Raw genomic sequence first — 22,835 nt, forward strand, 5'->3', positions numbered from 1 at the left:
AGCTTAATTTATGAACCCAACCTCTCCGACAACCAGTATCCCGGGACCTTGTCCGGAACTAACTATGGCATGGCCAGGCTTACTTACAGTCTGCATATGAATGCTACTGTTCTCCGTTGTCGGTACGGAGCAGGCCATAAACTTATCAGAGTAGCTAGGTTCAGCCGACTTCGATAATCGAGTCGCCGCAGTGAAATGGCGGTCAGCCTAGCATCAAGAAGACAGTGGACACTTAATGAACAGTGCTGAGCAGGAAATGTATCTGCAAGTTGATTGGTCTGGAGCGTGCTGGTTCATGTCACCGTCAAGCGCGACAATGGGTGTAGGGTTAGGGTTTTGCCCTAATTATGTACAGCTTCATCTGGTAGGCAGACGTGGATGGGAATACTGCGCTGTATTATGTATGTATGCAGCAATGAGCAGCTAGGAACTCGAAAGAAAACGGCGGGGTAATACATCATACTAGTCATCATACAAGTACTACTGTAGCACTACAACTCACTCCAATCACTACTGCATTCACCTGTGTAACAATGGCAGACACAGCCTTTCCGCCCTCCTCCCTCCGCCCTCTCATCGAGGAAGTCAGTTCTCTTCTCAAAGAGAGAAAGGAGACTGTTTCCGTCGCCGAGACTGTACGTCCCTAGCCCATCCCATCTCGCAGGCCATACGCTGACACCGAAGCACGCAGGCCGCAGGCGGCCTCCTCTCAGCATCCCTCCTCTGCGTCCCGGGAGCATCGGCCTATTTCAAGGGTGGATTAACCGTCGGTCTTCTCTCTTTTCTGTCTCCCTGCAACCCTATCTGAAACATGAGTACGTGCTATAATAGTTATACACTCTCGAATCCCGCCTCGCCTTCGCCGACTGGACGCCCGAGCACATCACGCAGTATCGCGGCCCAACGGCGCAAATCGTCGCTGATCTGGCCGTGTCGACGCGCTCAAAGCTGCTTTCTACGTATACCGTGTCGGAGAGTGGCACTGCGGGACCGGGTGGTGGCAGGGCTGGCCGGACGCCGTATGAATATGCATTCCTCTCTTTCTTCTTACATACTTCTATGGATGTTTCGGGATGTGCCATACTGACGGAAGATCTGTATAGAGGGGTCGCCTTTATAGCGGTCGCTGCTCCCGACGGCAAAACGTACACGCGAGAGATCGATACCGGGTTTGGCGACGAGAGGGAGAAGAACATGCTTGGATTTGCGGCCGAGGGGCTGAAGCTGCTCAGGGATGTCATCAAGGGGGATGCTAAGCTGTGATTTGGCTCGGCCTTGAGACTCCGAGTTATTATATTGCATGACAGAGTAACTATTGTATCACGATCTCTATGGAATTATCATTCATCCTTCCACGGAATACTAAACGTCCCAACCCAATCCTCCACTTCTTGTCGTAACTGCACAATCTCGGAGATATCCTCGCCATTACCCACATACTCCATAAACACCTTCAGAATGCCCGGGTTTTTGCGCCCCTTGGCCTCGGCACTTTCCCGCGCTGCCTTGTCCAGCTTCTGTGTAATAGTCACTGCCCGATCGACAATGTCGCCCACGCGCCGGAAGTCGGTGGGCTGGAATCCGCGCGACGTCATGGCCGGAGTGCCTATACGCAGACCGCCCGGCTTCAGCGCTGACTTGTCGCCTGGAACGGTGTTTTTGTTGGCTGCTACGCCGCACAGTTCAAGAACGCGCTCGACACGCGCTCCATCGACGCCGCGGTTCTTCAGGTCGACCAGGACCAGATGGTTGTCCGTGCCGCCCGAGACAATGTTGTAGCCTAGCCCGCCATCGTTGACCGAGTTTCCGAGCCGCTCAGCAAGAGCTTGTGCGTTCTCGAGCACGGTGAGTTGGTAGTCTCTGAAATCTTTGCTCTGAGCTTGACCTAGAGCAACAGCCAAAGCCGTGATGGTGTGGTTGTGAGGCCCGCCCTGATGTCCGGGGAAGACCGAGGCGTTGATGGGACCCTCGAGATCGTACAGCTCCTGGTTGCCCTTCTTATCCGTGCGACGGACACCTTTTCGATAGAAGATCATAGCACCGCGTGGCCCGCGTAGAGATTTGTGCGTCGTAGTAGTGACCACGTCGGAGTATTGGAACGGAGATGGAATGACGTCGGCAGCAACGAGGCCCGAAATATGCGCCATGTCGCTCAGAAGATATGCCCCGATCGATTCGGTAATTTTGCGCATGCGTGCGTAGTCGATAAGCCGGCTGTAGGCTGAAGTGCCTGCGACAATCAGCTTGGGGCGGTATATATTGGCCAATTCTTCCACCTGGTCATAGTTTATGAGACCGGTCGACTCGTCGAGACGATATGGGACGGTTTCAAAGTATTTCGAGATGAACGAGATTTTCTTTGTCGGAGTTTGGTAGCCGTGAGACAAGTGTCCGCCGTGAGGCAGGTCAAGACCCATGAGGCGGTCGTGCGTGTTGAGCAGAGCCGAGTAGGCATATAGGTTCGCCGGAGAGCCGGATAAAGCTGGTTCGTGTCAACTAGGCACTTTTTTGTGTATATATATATGGGAAGAAGCGATCTCACGTTGGACATTGACGCCCCATTCTTCAGGATTTAATCTGAAAGTCTCTAATGCACGCTTTTGACACAGTGATTCGGCCTCGTCGATGAACTCGTTGCCGCCATAGTACCTCGCCCCGGGGTATCCTTCGGAGTATTTGTCTGGATACCATCAGAATGAGAGTTTTCGAACAGTGAAGAAAGAATAATTACTTTGCATAACACTTCCGAGCGCATCGAGGACAGCCTGGGAAGTGAAATTCTCGGACGGAATCAAATTGATGAAATGCTTCTGTCGTCGTTTTTCCTACAATACAACACAGACAATCAGCACCTTATAGGGATAGATCCGGGAAGATAGCTTCACGCACTTTCTGTAGAATGGCATATATCGTGGGGTCGGCCTCTTCGAGGTGTGTGGAGAGTAGCTGCGGGGAGAGTCAGTCGATCGGTATCAGCAAGACAGTGCAGGAGGGGGGGGGGGGGGCTTTTTTTTTTCTGGAATTGGCAAACCTGATGCTGTCCTTCATGGCCATCAGAGACGTATCGTTGCTGCGAAGCCACTCGCGAGGGATGGATGCTGGCGACCCTCTGCGAGCGCGACCCAGTTGCGGAAGCTCTGAGGGAGCTCCCAGCCAGCAGCTTCGAGGCCTGGCGGCTGCAGCGATTGAACGACATGGTGTATCGGCCAACCTCAATGAGAACAGAGTCAGAATCAATTGCACGACTGCCGGAGACTCGTGTGTGTGTGTGCAGAGCAGCAAGGAGGAACCTACAAGCCGTGACTATCGCAGCTGGTGAGCTTATTTTATCCGCGGAGACTGAGATAACGGTTGGCGCCTTGTGGCCTGATTCCGCGGGAAAAACGCCGGCCCGCGTTTGGTTTCCCGCCGAGAAATTTTTAAGCGTCGCTCACCGAACATTTTTCCCTCCTTCTTCTCTCCTTCTCTTCAACACAACTAAATCCAAGATGAAGAGACGGCCTTTTTTTGGCTTCTACAGCTCTCGTCACGGTCTGTCTGCGCAGACTGTGCACGGGCGATGCTGATATGTCCCGGGTCCCAAGCACCATCCTTTTAGGGGCAATGTGAAACTGTCCGATTGGAAGTTGTGTCGATTTCATTCTATTATGCACATCCATATCTGCCTACTTTCGCATATGTATTTATGAAATAATGGGATACGTTTACTTCTTACAAACCTGGCCAATCTGGTCTAATATTAGCATTCACCAGAGAATGAGATCCACTGTCTGAGAGAAGCGACTTACCGAATGTCGTCCGTTCCGTGGCCGTCTTGTCGACCCTCACAGCGTCTCCAACGCGTATCTTGGCCACCACCACATCCCCCTTCAAAAACCCATACCGACCAAACACAGGGCTATATTTCGCTCCCTTGTCGACACGTCGATCTTTATTCAATTTCTTGTAGACCATCCCATCGTCCGTCTTGTGGAAACCCCCCGTGTCGAAGTCGACGTCCAACGAACGACACCGAACGCAATTCGACGTCAGCACAAGCTGCACATCACCTCCCCCAAGACTCAGCTCTGCCCAAAAGTCTTCTTCCCACGCACTCTCTGCTCCGCCAACTACCAGATTGGGCCGGAATCTGGTAACCTCAACTCCGCCGTGGCCCTCTGGGAATCGACTCGCGACTTGCTTCACCGACATGTCATTAACCACCATGTAAGCGGCGCAGTCCGCGAACGTGAGTATTCCTTCTTCTTTTTCGTCTTTGCCGTGCCCGGGGCCAAGTCGCGGCACGTAAGTTGTAAGTGTAGATAGCCAGCCCTCTCGACGAATGTTTGGATTCATCGATCCTAGGACGCGCCTTCGATTCTGCCCTGTGTATGCGAGCACGACACGGAATCCGAAGCAGTCGCTGAACCAGTCGCTATATTTACTGCCCATGTTGTAGCCCACGATGGGACTCTGGTGCATCGTGATGGAAATTTCTTCCAGCCCATCCAGACCAGGCTGCAGGGGTATCTCTAGAGTTCTTGGGTTTCTGCATGAGGAGACTGGCGGTTCTTGATAGGTGACGATGATCTTGCCATTCTTCTCCTCGGACAAGACGAGTTCGGTCAAGAAAAGGGACATTTGTGGGAATTCTGGGACGTGCATGTTCTTCAGCCAGTTGTTTGGGGCATCATCCACAACTTTCAGGAGCATGAAGCATCTGTCGTAGAGGATGCCATGGCGAGTGATGGTAGCCTCTGTGAGTCTGGTTGGTTGGAGGGATTTGATGGGATACACATATATCTATGCCGGTCAGTTTCATACAAATCCAAGCATGCGAGCAGTCGAGATTATGCGCACCTCGCTGATGTGCATTGCTATGTAGATGATTTCTTTCAGATACTATACAGACGGTGTTCAGCAATGGTGAGCGCGGGGTAAGTTAGGCAGTTAACTACCTAGTCATTACTAATTCCAGCCGCCCCCAAGACAAGACATATCTCTCTCTGAAATCTCGTCAAGAGATGAGTTTTCAAATGCAGCACGGATTCGATCTGCAATCTGTGAGTTTATCTGTACCTGGTAGAGCATCTTTCCATCTCACCCAGTCGAACAGCATCGCTCGGATTCTCGTGTCAGACAGCCGATCCCACCGGAACGGCTGTATGCCAAACTTCCTAGCCACGTATATCTCAGCAGAGGCCGGAATTATGACAGAAAGGAGTGCATCTGCTGTTCGCGCGGCATTCAATAAAGGAATGGTTATAGACTTCTCTTCGCCGCATTCCGTTCAGCCTTGATGGGTCTAGTCGAGGGTTGTCGAATTGACACTGCTCTGAATGTTAACAGCAAGCTAGGAAGGCATGGGTGCAAGATCGGGCTGGTCTCACCATCTTCAACGCGAATTGCTTATCGTCAATGACGACTTTGAACACATAGCCTGCATTTCCTCCGCCGGCATATTCTGAAAATCTAATCTTTTGCTTTTTGTAAGGGAGACCGCCTGAGAAGGGTCCAGGAGTTCCCCTTTGACCACAATTTCTATAACTGGGTCTGAGTCATTATCCATAGGCTTTGTTCACGCGGTTCTTATAGTGTATACATGTACGTCTTCGTGGTTAGATAGGAAACTTTTTACGGATTAACCTCTAGCTTAGGGTCATTCAACAACCGCAGATATAGTTAGTTAACCTCACGCATGATGGATAATACTTACGGGCTGACTTCCATGCTAGATAGATAGTCCAGGTATACATCTATGGATAATCTCCGGAGCGTACCTAGGTAGTCAAGAGCCAGAGCATCAACTTGTTCAGATTTGTAGTGAGCGAGATACTAGATTGGTTGAGACTGACTCGTATCATACCTAGGTAAGAAAAACCAGCTCCCTCCCTTTTCCTTGCCTTTCTCCGAAAGGAAAAAGAAAAAGAAAAAGAAAAAAGCAATATCTATCGATGACAGCCTCGCCCGCCCTTGTGTCAATGCCTGATTGGGTTGTACAATGGCGAGGCTGTGAATGTAGTTGCTGTCCGGTGGTTTGAGTATATCATAAACGCCACTATCTGTAGATATTGAACATGCTTTTAGCAGTTGTCTTCCTAATGAAGAGCTTTGCATCAACCCTTTCATGTAATATGCCAGAGTGCCAGAGTGCCAACTGGTCTACATGCCCAATGATCCGTGTGGAAGTGACGAGGCTGCACCCCCTCCCCCTCATACTAGGCACATATGGTGCACGATATCTGGATGAACTGCCCAGGTGGTACCCTCACTATGCAGTCTCCTTTGCATTGTGTCGTACGTGGTTCCAATCGCTGTTGCTATCGTCATCTCCCCCTCTCCTTTTGCACTGCTTCTTATCGATGGTCTGTCATAGCATGCGCAGATGATTGCATCTAACATGCATTCATCCTACTCACCCTGGTTTTCAGGCAGCCATTTAGATATCAAAGGAGGGATGACGCAAATCCGCTCGTCCTTGACAGTAGAACATGGAGAAAAAAAGATATTGGATTCCTGGGGACTCATATAAAGATAGTGCATGCTAGTAAGAAATAGCCCACTTTTCAGACATTCTACAAAATGATATACCTATCTCGCCTTGTCCTGTGTCAAGCAATGGCCAACCATAACGAGAAGTCAGAAACCGAGAGAAAAGCGCAACGCCGCAGAGACAAACGGACTGAACGCCGCTTTCTCACAAGGAACAATATCAATAATACATCATCATCCTCCAGCGAGAACGAAGCACCAGCAAGAATGCCCCAGACTAATGGTAAACCGTCGTCGGCGGCGGCTCCAATCCTGGACCACAACCTAAGGGACGCCATTGTCAAATTGTTATCCGCTAAGGAAACTTTCGTGCACCTGTCCCATGTCGTTGGTCTTCTGGAATACGTGAGAGGCAGCGCGGCCTGCGCAGCGCTTACTTTTCAGCCTGAGATTGAGCTCAAAGCAGAGAATGAGCGTCTGCGCCATACAGTGAATGAATTCAAGCAAGTCATCGAGCAACAAAAGGTGCAGGAACTGACTGCAAGATGCCACACCTTGGAAGCGGCAATATCGGACCAGCAAGACTTGCAACGCAAAGCAGACCGGGAACAACAGCATTTGATTAATGAACGGCAGAAATTAGATAGTGAGCGAGCGCAAATGAAGGCTGAACTCACGGGAGAGTTGGAGAAAAAGAAAAAGGAGTATCAAGCCGGCTTTCAGAAGAAGCTCAAAGACGCAGAGAGAAATATAGAAAGGCTTGAAAAGTCGAATCGGGATTTGGAAGCAAAAAAGCAAAAGGCACATGATCAGCTGGAAAACCTGAAAGCAGGTAATGAAGCCCTGATGTCACAAGTGAGGGAGCTGAAATCAGAGCTGCACAAGGAAAAAGAAAAGTTTCTTGTGGAGAGCAGGGGTATTGACTTCTAGTAAGTGGTCCACGTTATTTCTTCTGATCAATTAGTCTCATAATGAAATTGTAGTCAAGACAAGTTTGAAGGATTACGGCAAGAGCTGGAGAGGTTGATAGTAGATCACATTACGGGGCCCATGAATGATGATCAAATAGTGAGTGACGAATCAATGAATATGTAGATATGCTGGTATGTTGACGATATGCCCCAGAACTCAGTGGAGAGAGAACATCTTGAAGACCAAGAAGTCTTCAAATTTGTCCCCAAAAGAAGAACACCGGTGGCCCAATACCTTTGGAGGCGCGGAGCACAGTCTTATATCATTTCCCAGCTATGTGGCAGAGTCTGGCAATCTTTTCCCTTCCATGAAGTCAACGAGTCGACTCTGCCTAACAAATCAAAGGCTGCCTTTGACGCTATATCTGATAAATTGAAGGACATTAATGCCGAGAACGAGGCTGTTTGGCGGAGTATCACCTACAAGGCAATGAGCAGATTATCAGCAGAAATTAGCAGTAGCAAGGCAGAGGAAGAAGAGAAGGATATAGCAAGACATGTCGTCAAGACTCTCGCACCGATTATCGCACCATCCAACAAGGAGAGCTTTGAGGCGAAGCTGGGCGAGATTGTCCGTGAAGCATCCAGTTTGTGGGCTGCTGTCAAGACTGACAAGTTGCGAATCTCGCTCTCCGAACAGCCACCGAGTCAAGCAAGTCCTGAACAGTCATGGCTACCGGGGTCATTAGACGGGTCATTGGAGGAGGTTGAAAGCCCGCAGGACATTTCCATCAGCCATGCCCGTTCACTCTGCCTTTTTCCTGCTGTCAAGGCAAGTGACGATGCTTCAAAGGAAGACATAGTTATCCAGCCTGGGTACGCTCTTTTCTCAGACAGCACTGCGTTTGCGCTGGGAAACAAGGAGCAGCAAGAGTACGCCAGAGAAGAGAGAGAGCTGCGATATAATCTCCGCAGAAATAGCGCGACCTCGCAGCTTTATGAAGCAGCTCAAAACAAAAAGGTCGTGGAACCGACGAGCTGAGCATGCTGAAAGTCAACCGAGAAAAGCGGTTTTTAGGATTTGTTCTTTTTTTCATTCGTTTCGGCCGGTATCAACTACCTAGGTACTTAGTATAGCGTAGTATAGCAGTATAAAATGCAGATGTACTCCCAAACCATGAATACATGCCCAATTAGGTAATACCTGTGCCTCTCGATCGAGAGACACGGCACGTAGAGTGTCGCGAGTGTTGATAGGCTGACAACTAGCTGCATTAAGTGTCGCAGCATTGCGAGCAACTAGTCTCCATGTCCTATCAACTAGTTGCAGCTCTCGAGTCTCCGGTCGCACGCGATAAAAATAGTTTGGAACCGATTGAAGCTGCGCCGCAAAGTAGCGAGTGAACGCTATTTTTTAGGTCAATGGCTTGCCCCCTCTTTCCATTCCCATTCCCATTTTTATTTCCATATTTTTCTCCCCTAGGAAACTCCTCGCGATAATCAAAAGGAACAGAAAAGAAAGAATGGAGGAAAAATCGAAATCTTCTTCCTTCTACATCTTAAATGCAGGCGCACTCCTGCTTATCCTGTCGGTCGTGGGGAGCACGTTCAGATTCATGGTGATATCTGCGACGCTGGTTTCATGGCTCCAGACCCAATGGCTGAGATATACCTCGCTCCTCAAGAAGCGGCGGTCTGCACGACTTGCAGCAGCAGCAGATGAAGCCCGCACTCGACACAGAACGCAGGTCGCTGACATCAGCGAATCTATTGGAGAGAATGTGATTTCATTGCTAGATCAGAGACGAGAGCGGGCTCTCAAGCTGAGTCAAGAGAGAGAGAGGAAGAGGCATGACCATGAACAAGTCGTAATGAAACGGGTCATGGAGCACCTGATAGCGTTTCAAGAGTCTCAGGAAAGAGAGAGGATCAACAAAGACCAACAGCTTAAAGCTCGAGAAGACAATATTCTGGCTCGAGAGAGAAAATCAAAGCAAGCCGAGGAGGCGCTACAAGCACTACAGAAGAAGCTGGAAGAGCGAGAGCAAAGGTTGAAGGCTGCAGAGGACAGCAGCGCTCGCAAGATACACTTGCAACAGGAGGAATTTAGGACGCAAGCAATCCAACCCGCGGTCGTAGCCTTCAATCCTACTCCAGTCAAATTCACCCTACCTTCAGATCTGTTGGAGTACGCCGGGGATCTGGAATTATACTTCACATGCATTGGAGTTACGAAAAAGGGCACACGCTGTCGCCAAAGCATGATCTCAAACGCCGACAAGTCGGCTGCTGCTGGCCGGATAGCAAGAATGAAGTCGAGTAACTGTGAAGCCGCGTTATTTGAACTGAATGCTCTCCGGGAGTTGGCAGACTGGATGCTCTGTCCTCTCTGGCATCGTTATAAGCTCCCGCAGGGGCCCGAGATTGCGAGCCGATGGTACTTCGAATTGAGCGATGCGAGGGCAAGACTGAAAAGCCAGGCAAATGCATTGACCCCGAATAAAGGCTTTGGAGCAGCCAGCACGCCTTCGACGGGAGTGGCGAGCGTCTTCAGCAGCAGTAATACTAGTAGTACAGGGACGGCCGCGTCGGTGCAGTCAGTGTCGTACACAGGCTCGGGCTTCCAGTCCATGAGCCCTCCAGGTGCAGGACAGCTGTTCCAGAAGCCTGCAGCGCGAAATCTGACTCCGATGTTTGAAGCTATGGCGCGGCAGCCACGATGAGTGTTTATTAGGTATTGCCAAATGCATATTGCGTGTGTATCAATGACGATGCAGGTGTAGATACAGCCGTAAAAAGAGAGCGAATGATGTAGAGTTCCGAGTTCTCTGCCTCGATAGTGAATGATAGAATAATGCTGGCAGAATGAGAGGAATGACGCAGCTGCACCGCCACACTGCGAGGGGCCGATTGGATTAGATAATCCTGTGTCTGCTTCAATTGTACGATAATCATTCTTCTACCATCGCGCAAAACAGACCAAACCAACAGAAACCACATCACAAGAGAATCCTTCTGTCGGTGGTGGAGGCTTCGTTTGTTGCTGCCCAGCCTCAGGCACTCCCCACACCATCACGTCACCTGAACCAGACGGACTTTCACTCTTTCTCTCTCTCTCTCTCTCCCCAAAAATCCTCCAACAAGCTTGATCAAATTCACCCCATCGCCACCTGCTGTCTGGCGACCTGTTCGTCTGATCCCTGCAAGTCACGGGGCCCTTGCGTCATTGGCCGGTCTTGCCGATTGTGATTCCGCGCATTTCCACCAGCCAACATCGTCGACGACGACATCCCTCGCGAGAACCAGATTGGGGCGCTCAGTGGTAAGCAGCTCTGTGCTGCCGCTCCCCTCATCACAGAGTACAGAGTACATACGAGAATAACAAGCATGGACAATACGCCGTTGCGGAGAAAGGATACAACAAAGGGCCCGCCTCTAAGGGTGCTTTCCTTAGGTGCGCACACTACCCCAGCACAATGGGTTCTGAAACTAACATCTAGTCCTTTGTCAGATGGAGGTGGCGTGCGCGGTTATTCGATGCTTATTTTGCTACAAGAGCTCATGTATCGCACATACGTCGAGTGCGAAGGGAGCGCGCCGCGACGAGACCAGATCCCCAAGCCATGCGATTACTTCGACCTCATCGTCGGCACGGGCACGGGCGGGCTGATTGCTATCATGTTGGGCCGACTGCGACTGGACCTGGAGACGTGCAAGGAGGTATATGTTCGCATGACGCGGAAAGTCTTTGAAACGGACAAGACGATAGCGGGCATCCCGTACCGGTCGACGCTATTCAAAGCATCCAAGTTGGAAGAGGCAATTAGGCAATGTGTTCGTCAACACACGGTTTATGAATCTGAGGGCAATGATTTTGGAAATGCTAGCACCGTCGAATTCTCGAGTCCCATACATTCTGTGCCGCAGCGCACTCTCAGTCGATCTAGCTTCAGCTCAACCAACACGTCGCGCGCGCCACCGTCGCCTGGGAGCCAGCGGAATTCAATGTCTTTTGTTGCCGGCTATAATGGCTTTCGGTTCGGGAACCCGGACGCGGCGCTGTACGATAATCGCGATTTTCGCACCAAAACGTATGTTCCGTGCTATCTATATCTGGTTACTTTTCGGACTGACGTCGTGTAGCGCTGTTACTGCTGTGTACAAAGGCTCCAGGGCTAGCACACCGCCTGTCCTCTTACGTTCTTACGATTCTAGGAGAGAGCCTCCTCCTGAATTTGAATGCACCATCTGGCAGGCTGGCCGCGCTACTTCGGCTACGGGCCTCGCGTTCAAGCCCATTCAAATCGGCCAATACGTATTTATTGACGAAGGCGCCGGCACGTTCAATCCTGCCCCGCAAGTTCTTGACGAAGCCGTCGTGAACGAGTGGCCTGGTCGCGAGCTTGGTGTTTTCGTCAGTATAGGAACTGGCAAGCGTCCAGCGGGAACAAATCATCAGCAGCACGAGTGGTGGGAGGGCTTTTTCGGAGATGCGTTGGGAACGTTTGCTGAGGCTCGACGACGGCTCATCGCGAAGATTGAGGGCTGTGAAGAAATCCATCAAAGGATGCTTTCAGAGCATCTGGCGAAACGCAACGTGAAGAAAGAGAACTACTATCGGTTGAATGTAGAAGTCGGGGTGGGAGAATTTGGAATGAACGAGTGGAACCGGCTCGTGGATATCAGTACCAACACACGCCGGTACCTCGCCAAACCCGACGTTCAAGGAATGACTTTGGAGGCTGCATCGAAACTGGCTAGAATTGAACGGATGCATCGACGGCAGACATCACACGCAGCAGCAATGGCCACATCAGCCGATATGCAACAGCCAGCAGCAGCAGAATCAACGCCTCCTCCAGCTCCTATCATTGTACCGCCTCCTTCGAATCCCATAGCCATCGAACTGCCAGCCGACGAAATCCCAATTGGACATCGGCCGCATCATTCCCCTCCTCGCGTGTATGAAGAGAAAATTGCCATTATGGGCCCTGATGATCTCGGGCCTCAGTCTCATCTCACTTCGCCAGATGGAAGCTCACGGCGCTGGTCTGGGGAACACCTACACAGCACGTCTCCTGGATCACCACGGCGCAGCGGCGATTTGGAGGTGAACATGAATATGCCTCCGCCTCTACCACCGAAGACTCCGATACCGTATCCGGATGACGCAGGCAATGCGGGGATCGCCATGCCACTTCCGGGGGCGCCCCGACCTGTGCAGCCTGGGTATCATCGGCCACCGTATCCCGTGGATGGGCCTCCTGTGGTTGATAAACTACGGAAGCCTACCTACAACGTACGATGATCTTGTTGACTGGACGATGGGCGTTGGCGCTTTTCTTCACATGTATAATGCTTGCAATGACCTGCTTGGGGATTAACTATGATCTATTTCTTGGCTTATTTGCCTGCTGTTGATACGATACCACGAGATATCTTCTAGTTCTAGATAACATCCAATTTACAAGAGTCCGAGTGAAAAAAAAAAAGAAGAAAGAACGAAGAAGCTGATTGGCTCCCGAGTGAGGCTGTGCGGCTGGCCAGACCAGCGGGCGGGGCAGGGGCTAGCCGCAATCCGCAAGCCACGCACGTGAAACTCGGTGTCGGACCAATCATGCTGCAGATCGCCGAGGTGAAACTTTGGCTGCGGAGAAAAGCAGAGTGGCTGGTGCTGGGTGGGCCAATCAGAGCGGGCGCCAAGGACGGGAAGTTGTGCTTGCTTCGTCTGTGCTTTGTCATCTCCATGGACAACCAACAAAACGTCAGAGTAATCGACGAGGCTGGCTTGATCGGTTTGTGTCGCGGTGGAATAGAGGCCCCAGCAAGGAAGACGCTGCATACATCAATGCATTAGACAGCTTGCTGTTTCTTTTCTTGCTTCAATATCCATGCTGCAGTACGGGGTATGCAATAACACACGCACAGACTAGCGTTGGTACATCTCTGTCTCAGACACCGCCCCCCCCATCTCCGTCGCCGTGTCTGTTTTACATCTTGCTCCTGCTGCGTCTGATCTGTGTGACTTTGCCGGTTCGCTGGTCACAGCGGTTGGGCCTCGCTGTTCGTACCACGGGTCAATTCGACACTCTTCTTCGTCCAGTGGTTGATATAACCTTCTAACCGGTCTATCAGTCACCTGCAGAGAACTTGCTCATGGCGTAACGACGATCTTCTACCTGCGATATTTATACGATTGTCGAATGTACCTGCCGCTTCTTTGTCCTTATACTCTGTTGTTTATTCTTTCAACTCTCGCTCAGCACTCCTTGAAACGGCTCGCTTCCCATACAACCTACCAGCCTATCTAGTGGCCGCATCTCGCTGTCATGGATTTGACAGTAGCGGCCCTGGACCAGGCCCAGGCCTTGTATGTTCGCGCCAACTCGACTTCCTCCTCCTCCTCCTCTTCCTCCTCCTCGCAACCCGCATCATACAAGGCAATCGGCATTGCACTGGCCATCTCCTCCGGTGTCTTCATCGGCATATCCTTCGTCATCAAAAAGATCGGTCTTCTCAAAGCAAACGTGAAATACAACGAGGAGGCAGGCGAAGGCTATGGATATCTGAAGAACCTCTGGTGGTGGACCGGCATGACCCTGATGATCATCGGCGAAACCTGCAACTTTGTCGCTTACTGTTTCGTCGATGCCATCCTGGTGACACCCATGGGCGCTTTATCTGTCGTTGTGACCACCATTCTATCCGCCATTTTCCTCAAAGAGCGGCTCAGTTTTGTGGGTAAGATAGGCTGCGTTAATTGCATCATCGGTGCGACGGTCATAGCGCTGAATGCCCCGTCGGAAGCCTCAGTGAGTGATATACAGGGCATGCAGCATTATGTCCTCCAGCCGGGTTTCCTGGTGTATGCTGGTATCATTATTGTTGGCTGTCTGTTCACCGCACTGTGGGCCGGTCCCCGGTATGGTAAACGCAGCATGTTCGTTTATATCACCGTCTGCAGTCTTATCGGCGGGCTTAGTGTTGTTGCGACCCAGGGTTTGGGGGCGTCAATTCTGGCGCAGATCAGAGGAGAGTCGCAGTTCAAGCATTGGTTTCTTTACGTGTTGTTGGTCTTTGTGGTGTGTTCTTTGCTGACCGAGATCATCTATCTCAATGTAAGTCCCCCTTCCTGAGGTCAACAATGCAAGATAACGTGCTGACAAAGTCTCATAGAAAGCATTGAATATCTACAACGCCGCTCTCGTGACCCCGACCTACTACGTCATGTTCACTAGCTCGACCATCATTACATCCGCCGTTCTGTTCCAAGGCTTTGCGGCTTCCGCAATGGCCATAGTTACTATTGTCATGGGATTCCTGACGATATGCTCGGGCGTGGTGCTGTTGCAGCTGTCCAAATCAGCCAAGGATGTTCCTGATGCCGCAGTCTTCAAAGGCGATTTGGATCAGATAAGAGAAGTCAGTGAGCAGGAGGCTCCTGAAATGGAGCCAAAGGCAGACGCAATTCGAGGCGCGGCTGCGATCATTCGCCGGATCTCGGTATCCAGACAAAAGATGGAAGAGGAAGAGGCCAAGCGGTTCTTTAGGGAAAAACAAGAAGACCAAATGAGCCAACCGGGCGACAACGAGGTGGTCGAGTGGGATGGACTCAGACGGCGCAAGACTGTCATTGGCGACCACCCAACAATGACGCCCAGATCAAACCGCTCTGTGCGGACTCCTCACCCACCTTTGGGCATGGCCCATTTTCCGGACGAAGACGACAAGCCGCCTCGCACGCCTAGTGGCAACAACTCGTTCTTTGCCGACGTGCGCAGTCGAGCCTCCACCATTTTGCATCATCCGTTACACCGGCGGCTAGAAGCTGATGAAGATGAAGTGCCAATTGCCGTGCATCCAGTGGCATTGACGGAAATTGCGTTGAACAAGAACAGTCAGGGCATCGATACTGCTTATCATGGACGCGGCGGTGACGGAGGATTAGAGCCTCCATTCCAGCCCCAAACCGGCAGAGAACGCAGCAACACGCCCAGGTCGATTGTCTGGGCAGACGAGCGACCGGATACATCGCCGGCCCGGAACAGTCATCTCACGCCTGAGCCACCGCCGCAATATGCTCGACGACAGTTCTCATTTACATCGATATTCGGGCGTAAAAGGTCAGCCGAAAGCCTGTCTCATCCGCCAATCAGTCCTGGGCGCAGTATCCTGCGGCATACTGCTGAGAGGGGGCAAGATTACCGTCGTGCAGTCAAGGCTGCTACTGAAGAAGAACGACTGGGGCTAGTCAAGGGAGACCCGCAATCATCAAACATGCATCACGAAGAGGATATAGAAGAAGATGGCGACGAGGTTAGATACGATGAGAAAACGATAGTTCGGTCAGCCTCCCCTGAGATGTTTGATGCGGCCATTGGCCAAGCTTTAGAGGATGTGAAGCGCCAGTACAATCCTCCTCGACCTCACCAGATCTCTACATCATCGTCGATGTCGACGACAACTTTTCCTGCCTACGAAGACATGCATCATTATTATGAACATGCCGGACACGGTCCTGAGCCCGGACAGTTCGGAGGGTACCAATCAATTCGTCGACTTTCCTCACCACCACCGCCTCCTGAACCATTTATCTCTACCACGCCCCAAACACACTATCTTCCTTCGTCCTCAATTTCAACCGGCAAAAAGAAGCGAATCAGCAACACCCTTCCCCCAATACCGGACACTGCCAGCAGCAATCCTCGAGATCTGGAGCCGGATCTCGTGCATGTCCAAATCGACAACCCACACAATCCACCACCGGCATATTCTCGTGGTGGCGGTGCTGACGACGAGGAGGATTTCAACCCCTCGGAATTCGGTGTGAGATCTGCTGCTGTTGCTGGACTTTCGTTGTCCTCGTCGTCGACCGCATCCCCAGCGCCCGCAAGCCAGGCCTATAGGGGTAGTTATCGTCGACACGGTCATCAGACCATCGGCAGCAGCAGTAGCAATTATAACAGAAACCGACGCGTTGCTCGCAACAACAGCGACAGCAGCAGCGATGGAAGTGACGTTGGAACGCGACGGCTGGTTCGCGATGGTGCATTCATATGATGACGCGAATGAGGATAACATGAACATGAGTATGAAAATGAATGAAAATGAATATGAATATTATAACGAAGTCTCGCTTATCCATGTATAGACTTGTCATGACGTATCGGTTTTTCTTTGGTTGGTTGAATGTTATATGTACATAATATACCCATGTCCGCATGTATCTACATCTCAATTCGCTTGATGGATTTTTGTTTTGTTTTGTTTGTTTAACTAGTGTTTTTCGATAGACTAGCGATTTAATAACGGCTCTTTTCTGAACATATCATAAACACTCCTCTGTCCCACCGGCGCACCCACCAGACCAGTACTCCTCGTAGTATTCGTCGAAGCACCAAACCGTGCTTCAGGTAACTTCTTCCCAGCTTTGATGCTCTCAATGGCCCTATTATTCGACACACATTAGTACTTCGTAACCAACGCAACCCTTGAAAAGGTGACAAACCATTCAACAGTAACATATTTGATTCCTTTTCCACCACCAGCGCCAACACCTCTGCTACTACTGCCCTTTAAGCCTTCCTTCTGCAATTTCCCAGCTGCTAATAACCCTCCCGCTCTCGCTATCCCTCCTGGTGCTCCAGATGTAGGCAGAATAACATGCGTAACAGCTCTCCGTGCCAAATGCAGCGATATACAACCGCCCTCTGCTGCCAGGAGGTGTTTCAGTTTGTGCTCTGATATAATCGGGTATGTAGATCCATTGATATAGAAAGTTAAGTTCGAGAATATTCCTCTTTTTGTTCTTTCGGGGACTGGTAATGGTTCCTCAGCGTTGGTGTTGGCGTCTTCTTTGTGCTGCTGGATATCTTCGAGAATAGGTGCAGGAGGAGTAGGTTCATAAGCAGACATAACCGTCAACACCGGTTCTTTTGTCGTCGTCGTCGAATATAAAGACTCCGATTCTGACTCGTGTTGAGCAAGCTTCTCATCCATCATCCCTCGACAACTCATCGATTTCACCACTCCCATATACCGCCTGATATCGCCGACCCCCAAGTTTGTCCTCCGCGCTTCCTGTGCTGACATCCATCTCCATTCCTCTCTCGCACCCTCTGTGCCAGTCTTCTGTGCTTGATTAGGGTTGGTCGCGAGAAACTGCCCCGCTAACTTCCGTCTCCTCGTCTCACGCCATGAGGTTGTGCTAGAGTATGAATCATTTTGAGGCCGTTGGTGGCCTGTGGAGGAGGAGTTCCAAGGGTCGAAGATGAGGTGGTTTTTGGGTTGGGGTATGGTTCGTTTGGATGGGACGAGGGGTGCTTTTTTCGTACCCTGCTCTTGTTTCGATGAAGGCAATGAGCACAGTTCAGACATTAAGGAATAGGGAGAGGGGAGAGGATGAAGAGTTTTTCTCGAATTCCTTGAATTGTCTCGTAGTTCGTCAGTTCAGTAGTTGTACATTGCTTCGTGGCTGTTAGCATCTCAAATACAAGCTCTGCGAGGTTGACCAAAAGAATGACATGCCAAGCTCTCTTATCGGCTATCATCGGTCTGCGACGTGTTGTTATTTTTCCTATTTGGGACTTACCACCATGTCTAGATTACAGCTACTCATGGAGAAAAGATGTGAAGAGAATGGAGTTTTATGTACCCAGCTTAATAGGCACGTCTTCGATCTTCGCTCTCGATCATCTCACGTTGTCTCGTCCGCAACATCATCACAGAGACGAAAAAGGAAATTCGTTACATCATGGTCGTTAAAAGCATGTTTGACGCAATCACTTAAATCAACGCGAACATAGAAAAGAAAAGAGACAAACGATGACATAGAAAAAAAGTTAAAATTGACAACAAACTCAAAACAGTACAGACCGGACCATTGCTAGCATGGTATGTCGTGACATACATAGCTTTTCACTGTGAAGAATAATCCTGTCTCTTCCCTGCACACGTCCACTTCAGCCAGGGAAAGTATGTCTGGGTGTATGGTATTGACCTGCCGAAAGAAAAAGAAACGCCAAGTAAACCAGAATCTGCCCTCTAAGCACCAATGAGTGAGTACCGACACCATGTAAAAGACCGGTTCTTGATTAGTAGGCCAAATCTCAGAAGAAAATGGCCATTATTAGGCTGATTATACTAATGAAAGACTTTCAAGACTGTCTGCCTCTGCCTGTTCATCGGCGTCGCATAACTCCTCCGGCCGGCACAGGTTGCTGCATTGGCATAAAGGTACCCCCAACGGGCGCTCCAATTGGAGTCTCAGTTAATGTTTTCCGACGCTTTGTATCGTAATCGCCTTCACGCCCATCAGGCCGCGCTTGACGGTCATCATCATCCTCCCGCAGTCTTTTTGTCGAGCCAATCGAACCATTGACTGATGAATATCCCGAGTAGTTCGAGGCGTAAGCAGTGCTGGGAGCATATGTATCACCATTAGGAGCAGCGGGTGCACCCCTGGTGTCACTAACAATGTTGGAAATGCTGCCTGCCGGCAAAGCCCTGGGAGGGGTGTTGTAGCCTTGCGTCCATTGCGGTGGCGGGTTGGTGCTGGCAGTGCGTGGCGTCATCCGGTCAGCCCCATTCTGATGTGAAGGAGAACCCCCCATCTGAGAATGGTCTCCAGCAAGCGACGCCACCGATGGATTGGCGGTGTATGTGTAAGAGTTGCGGTTTGCATACGATCCCGCACCACTGTCTGGGACGAATTCGGACTCCTGTTCCGGCGCGGGTTCTTCTTCGCCAGCCCCATTTGCGCCTGCTAATTGTCCATTGGGTTGACTGTATCGATCAACCTTGACATCGGTATGGTCTGGCTCGACTGGACCTAGAGGCGGTCTCGCACCTGAAGGGCCCATATCCTTCATGAGTGGTTGGCCGTAGCCGGTAATCGACTGGGGAGCCAATGGCTGGGAAGCGTATTGGCCCTGCGTTGAAGGGGCGGATGAGTAGTAAGGCTTGGAGCTGTCATAGGCTGGTTGGCTCTGGTACGGTGGCATGCCTTGCAGGTTATTTCCCGGCGGTGTGGTTGCTGGTGTCGTGGGCATTGACCGTGTGTTGTTCAAACTTGTGTCAATCGGCAAAGACTGGGATGGCTGGACAGTTGAATTCATATTCTGGTTGTTCCAGTCATAGGTGCTGCCCTGAGAAGGGATGCCAATCAGGCTTGATGCACTGGCTGGAGGCGTAGGAAAAGTATGGGCCCGGTCAAGCCCAGGACGCCCACTGCTGTTATGCTGAGGAATAGAAGGTGCCGGAGCTTGTGACATATGCGAAGGAACAGAGCCGCTCATAGAGTGATGATGGTGCAAAGTAGGGGCCTGCGGACCTTGGGAGCTCCTTGCGCTCTGGCCACCTTCCAGCCTGCGCTGTTGTGAGTCTTGAACAACCATGTTAGTGCGGTTAGAATTCGTCGGGTGGTAGAGGAGGCCGCCAATATTGTGGACAAATAACGGATAGAGCAAGTCGGTAATTTTCTCCTTGTTTGCGAAATCGAGGGCTCTCTCGTACGGGATCCTTCAACTTGTTAGTTGCTGCTGCTGCTACTGCCTTGCGGTTGTCATTACTCACCATACACCCTTCAAATGCATAGGACCAATCTTCACAACATGGCGGACCTTTTCGCTTTTCAAAATGCCGTCTCGACGGCCCCTAGTCATACCAGCTACATTCAGCAGCTTGGTACCATTAATCATGTGGTTGTCTGTCAACTAAGTTAGAAAGTTGCGGTTTACTAGCAGATGTAGAAACATACCTTCACGCCGTGCCACACAAACGCCCTTGGCTTCAACTTGGTAGCAAAGACTGCCCTCGTCTTCCCACAGAGTTGCCGTTACTCGCGGCTTTGCCCCAGGAGGGCAGGTTTGGCCAGATACATCATGGACAGCGGGCGGTTGAGATGGGTTTGCTCCACCGACGTATCCATGAGGCGTTACGGTATGGCTAGTCATGGCTATTATTGGTTTCAAAAGTCAGCAACCAGCTACAAGTGCGATAGTTCTCCACGCATAGCAACTTACCTGGTAATGGCAAAATCTGGGTTGGGACCTGGCTGCTAATTGAATTAGAGGCAGGTTGTGTGGTCGAAGCAACGCCATTGGAGTACTGGTAAGAGTATGAGCCCGGGGTCGAGGGATAGGCGGTAGAGCCAGGCGGAAGAAGGGGTGGCGGCTGCTGATAATGCGAGTAGGGCACCATTCCGCCGGCGGTCGCACCGTGCGTGCCGTACGGCTGGGGAGATGAAAAGTGCGATGTATGCACATCCATATATGATTGAGTTTGGTTCATGGTTTAGCTGCGATGTGTATGTTGTTGTATCGTATGACGGTGTGTATATGTATAAAGCGACGTTCGTATAAGTAAATGCCGGCGACTGATCGTAGCAAGTTCGTGATGTTCGTGACGATGAACGCTGAAAGGCAGGGCAAAACAGACTCTTTTTTTTTCTCTCTCTTCCGGTTTTTTTGTCGCTACCAAATCTTGGTATCGTGACAAGAAACGCGCGAATGGGCAGGCATTCAATCACAACGCGCTGCTGAAAGAAACCTTCGAATAAACAGAGGTGGATATATGAGGATATATACCACAGAGGCGTCGTAAAAAGTCGTAAATATGCGTTGAATCACAGGTAATCTTTTTGTATCGTCTTTTCGCTTGATTGACTGCTTTTGTTTCTTCTTCTCCTTCTTCTTCTTCTTCTTCGTGAAAATCGCTGAAATGGACTGATGGAAAGGCAGGCTAGCTCTAAGCAGCAGAGCAAAACAGGAGCGAAATTCTAGACAACGCGAATCCCAGCTATAGCCGAGGACATGGGATCAAAAGTAGATGCAAATATGTGAACATGTAAAAAGGGGGGAAAAAAATAAAATGATGGTAAAACGATCGTGATCGTAGCGCAGGTCGTAACGGGTCGTAGCGGTCGTGTAGAAGGGGAAGGCGAAGAGGAACGACGACAGCTCCTTCCGCTGTTGATATTATTATTTTGTTTTTCTTTCTTTCTTCCTTTCTATTTTCCCGTCTCGTGGTGTTTGCTTCCTTCTTGTAGAGATTTAGCTTCGCTTGGGTCCAAGTGCAATGGCAGAACAGGACGCGGTGGGTAAGGGTCTTCAGAGGGCCAGGGCAGAAGAAGGTTTAGTGAGATGCATGCACGACGGGAGAGAGGGAACGGGCATGTTAAGAAGAGGCAAAGGACAGGGAGAAGCGAATTGGAGGGACGAAAAAAGAAGATGGCGCGTACCAGGATGGAGAAAGTCAGAAGGAGGAAGAGAAGAGGAGGAGGAAAGAGGCTGGTGGAGGTTGCTTGTGGAGGTCTTCGGCAGCGGCGGGCTCAAGAGCCAGAAACGCAAGGCAGATCAACCGGCGGATGATCGCGGGCTCCGAATGGCAATGCGATCAAGGAGCGCAGGGATGAAACGAGAGATGGCGATAATGAAAATAGAAATAGAATAATAATACTAATCGTAATAATAAGATTGTGCTGGAATAAAGAAGAGAGCCTGTATGTATGGATGTATGGATGGGCGTATCTGTGTATGTATCTGTGCTCTGTCTGTCAGTCAGTTCTGTTGGCGGATGGAGATCCCCCATGAATGATGCGATGCATGCAGATGGGACGATGAGGTCAATTAATCTCAGCGCGAGCGAGACTTGACTAGCTAAGAAAAGCCAACGACTCGCGGTGGGGACTTTTCTTTGGCTCGTTGTTAGCGAGTGTTAGTTAACTACTAACTAGTTAGCTAGTATTTAGTATTTACTACGCAGAGGATTGGGCTAGTACTAGCGGTATCTATGGATGGATGGATGGATGGACGTACCGTACCGTCCTAGTAATACCGTTCGAGGCGTTCGTAATTTATAATTTATGCCCGTCTGCCTGCACTCTCCAGCGATAGAGATAAATAACTATTATTAATATTTAGCACCGAACTCCCTTCCTACTACGGACGTTGCAATGCTCGGCTGGAGTATCTATCTACCATTCATAAATCATAGATAACTAACTACCGTACTGACGGACCGAAGACAGTACACGGAGCAGTGGAGTAATAATAAGGCTATTATTATGACTATGCGCTGTAATGTATGTTTTAGGGCAATGGACAGCTGGATGGCGTCAGTCGGACATAGCCCTAACTTGGTCTATTTGCTATTAGTTAGGCTATTAGCATTTTCGCAGTGTAGAATAGAGCCAGGCAAGGAGTAGAAGAGAGTCACTGCCCCATACGGCCTAGCGCGCAACAGCCTTATTCTCATGATTCATTTCTGAGTACAACGCTTCATGTTTTTCCTTTTTTTTTTTTTTTTCCTATGTTCGAGAAAACAAAAAAAAAAAATAAAAATAAAAATAATGAGATGCTTCGACCCCAAAGTACAGACTCTAACAAACAGGCCAGCTCCGTGTTACACCGCGGGCCTTTACTCGGACGTTGAGGGGCACTCCGTCCTCCAGCG

The 22,835-nt window shown here is 50.4% G+C and overlaps 9 protein-coding genes across 9 annotated transcripts; 5 read left to right on the top strand and 4 right to left on the bottom strand.

Annotated features, from left to right (window-relative positions):
• Positions 1–533: 533 nt before the first annotated feature.
• UA08_04421 (hypothetical protein) lies at positions 534–1,263 on the top strand (the record flags this gene model as incomplete). Its single annotated transcript, XM_020266742.1, has 3 exons — positions 534–635; positions 692–766; positions 832–1,263. 3 exons carry the CDS (start codon positions 534–536, stop codon positions 1,261–1,263), a joined length of 609 nt encoding a protein of 202 aa, XP_020120581.1.
• A 77-nt stretch (positions 1,264–1,340) lies between these two features.
• UA08_04422 (putative serine hydroxymethyltransferase, mitochondrial) lies at positions 1,341–3,196 on the bottom strand (the record flags this gene model as incomplete). Its single annotated transcript, XM_020266743.1, has 5 exons — positions 1,341–2,482; positions 2,543–2,680; positions 2,732–2,825; positions 2,890–2,946; positions 3,032–3,196. 5 exons carry the CDS (start codon positions 3,194–3,196, stop codon positions 1,341–1,343), a joined length of 1,596 nt encoding a protein of 531 aa, XP_020120582.1.
• Positions 3,197–3,594: 398 nt separating this feature from the next.
• On the bottom strand, positions 3,595–4,854 carry UA08_04423 (hypothetical protein; the record flags this gene model as incomplete). Its single annotated transcript, XM_020266744.1, has 4 exons — positions 3,595–3,611; positions 3,720–3,728; positions 3,789–4,782; positions 4,840–4,854. 4 exons carry the CDS (start codon positions 4,852–4,854, stop codon positions 3,595–3,597), a joined length of 1,035 nt encoding a protein of 344 aa, XP_020120579.1.
• Positions 4,855–6,597: 1,743 nt separating this feature from the next.
• On the top strand, positions 6,598–8,424 carry UA08_04424 (hypothetical protein; the record flags this gene model as incomplete). The annotated part of the gene is made up of 3 exons (XM_020266745.1): positions 6,598–7,400; positions 7,455–7,539; positions 7,597–8,424. The coding sequence occupies 3 exons, from the start codon at positions 6,598–6,600 to the stop codon at positions 8,422–8,424; spliced, it is 1,716 nt and encodes a 571-aa protein (XP_020120580.1).
• A 481-nt stretch (positions 8,425–8,905) lies between these two features.
• UA08_04425 (hypothetical protein) lies at positions 8,906–10,105 on the top strand (the record flags this gene model as incomplete). The annotated part of the gene is made up of 1 exon (XM_020266746.1): positions 8,906–10,105. One exon carries the CDS (start codon positions 8,906–8,908, stop codon positions 10,103–10,105), a length of 1,200 nt encoding a protein of 399 aa, XP_020120577.1.
• Positions 10,106–10,769: 664 nt separating this feature from the next.
• On the top strand, positions 10,770–12,690 carry UA08_04426 (hypothetical protein; the record flags this gene model as incomplete). Its single annotated transcript, XM_020266747.1, has 2 exons — positions 10,770–11,473; positions 11,526–12,690. 2 exons carry the CDS (start codon positions 10,770–10,772, stop codon positions 12,688–12,690), a joined length of 1,869 nt encoding a protein of 622 aa, XP_020120578.1.
• A 1,021-nt stretch (positions 12,691–13,711) lies between these two features.
• On the top strand, positions 13,712–16,442 carry UA08_04427 (hypothetical protein; the record flags this gene model as incomplete). The annotated part of the gene is made up of 2 exons (XM_020266748.1): positions 13,712–14,500; positions 14,559–16,442. The coding sequence occupies 2 exons, from the start codon at positions 13,712–13,714 to the stop codon at positions 16,440–16,442; spliced, it is 2,673 nt and encodes an 890-aa protein (XP_020120586.1).
• A 234-nt stretch (positions 16,443–16,676) lies between these two features.
• UA08_04428 (hypothetical protein) lies at positions 16,677–17,759 on the bottom strand (the record flags this gene model as incomplete). The annotated part of the gene is made up of 2 exons (XM_020266749.1): positions 16,677–16,830; positions 16,891–17,759. 2 exons carry the CDS (start codon positions 17,757–17,759, stop codon positions 16,677–16,679), a joined length of 1,023 nt encoding a protein of 340 aa, XP_020120588.1.
• An 803-nt stretch (positions 17,760–18,562) lies between these two features.
• UA08_04429 (Cell pattern formation-associated protein stuA) lies at positions 18,563–20,672 on the bottom strand (the record flags this gene model as incomplete). Its single annotated transcript, XM_020266750.1, has 4 exons — positions 18,563–19,901; positions 19,956–20,088; positions 20,140–20,337; positions 20,405–20,672. The coding sequence occupies 4 exons, from the start codon at positions 20,670–20,672 to the stop codon at positions 18,563–18,565; spliced, it is 1,938 nt and encodes a 645-aa protein (XP_020120857.1).
• Between the last annotated feature and the right edge of the window lie 2,163 nt (positions 20,673–22,835).

Source organism: Talaromyces atroroseus (genome assembly GCF_001907595.1).
Source record: "Talaromyces atroroseus strain IBT 11181 chromosome Unknown scaffold_4, whole genome shotgun sequence".
Taxonomy (NCBI): Eukaryota; Fungi; Ascomycota; class Eurotiomycetes; order Eurotiales; family Trichocomaceae; genus Talaromyces; species Talaromyces atroroseus.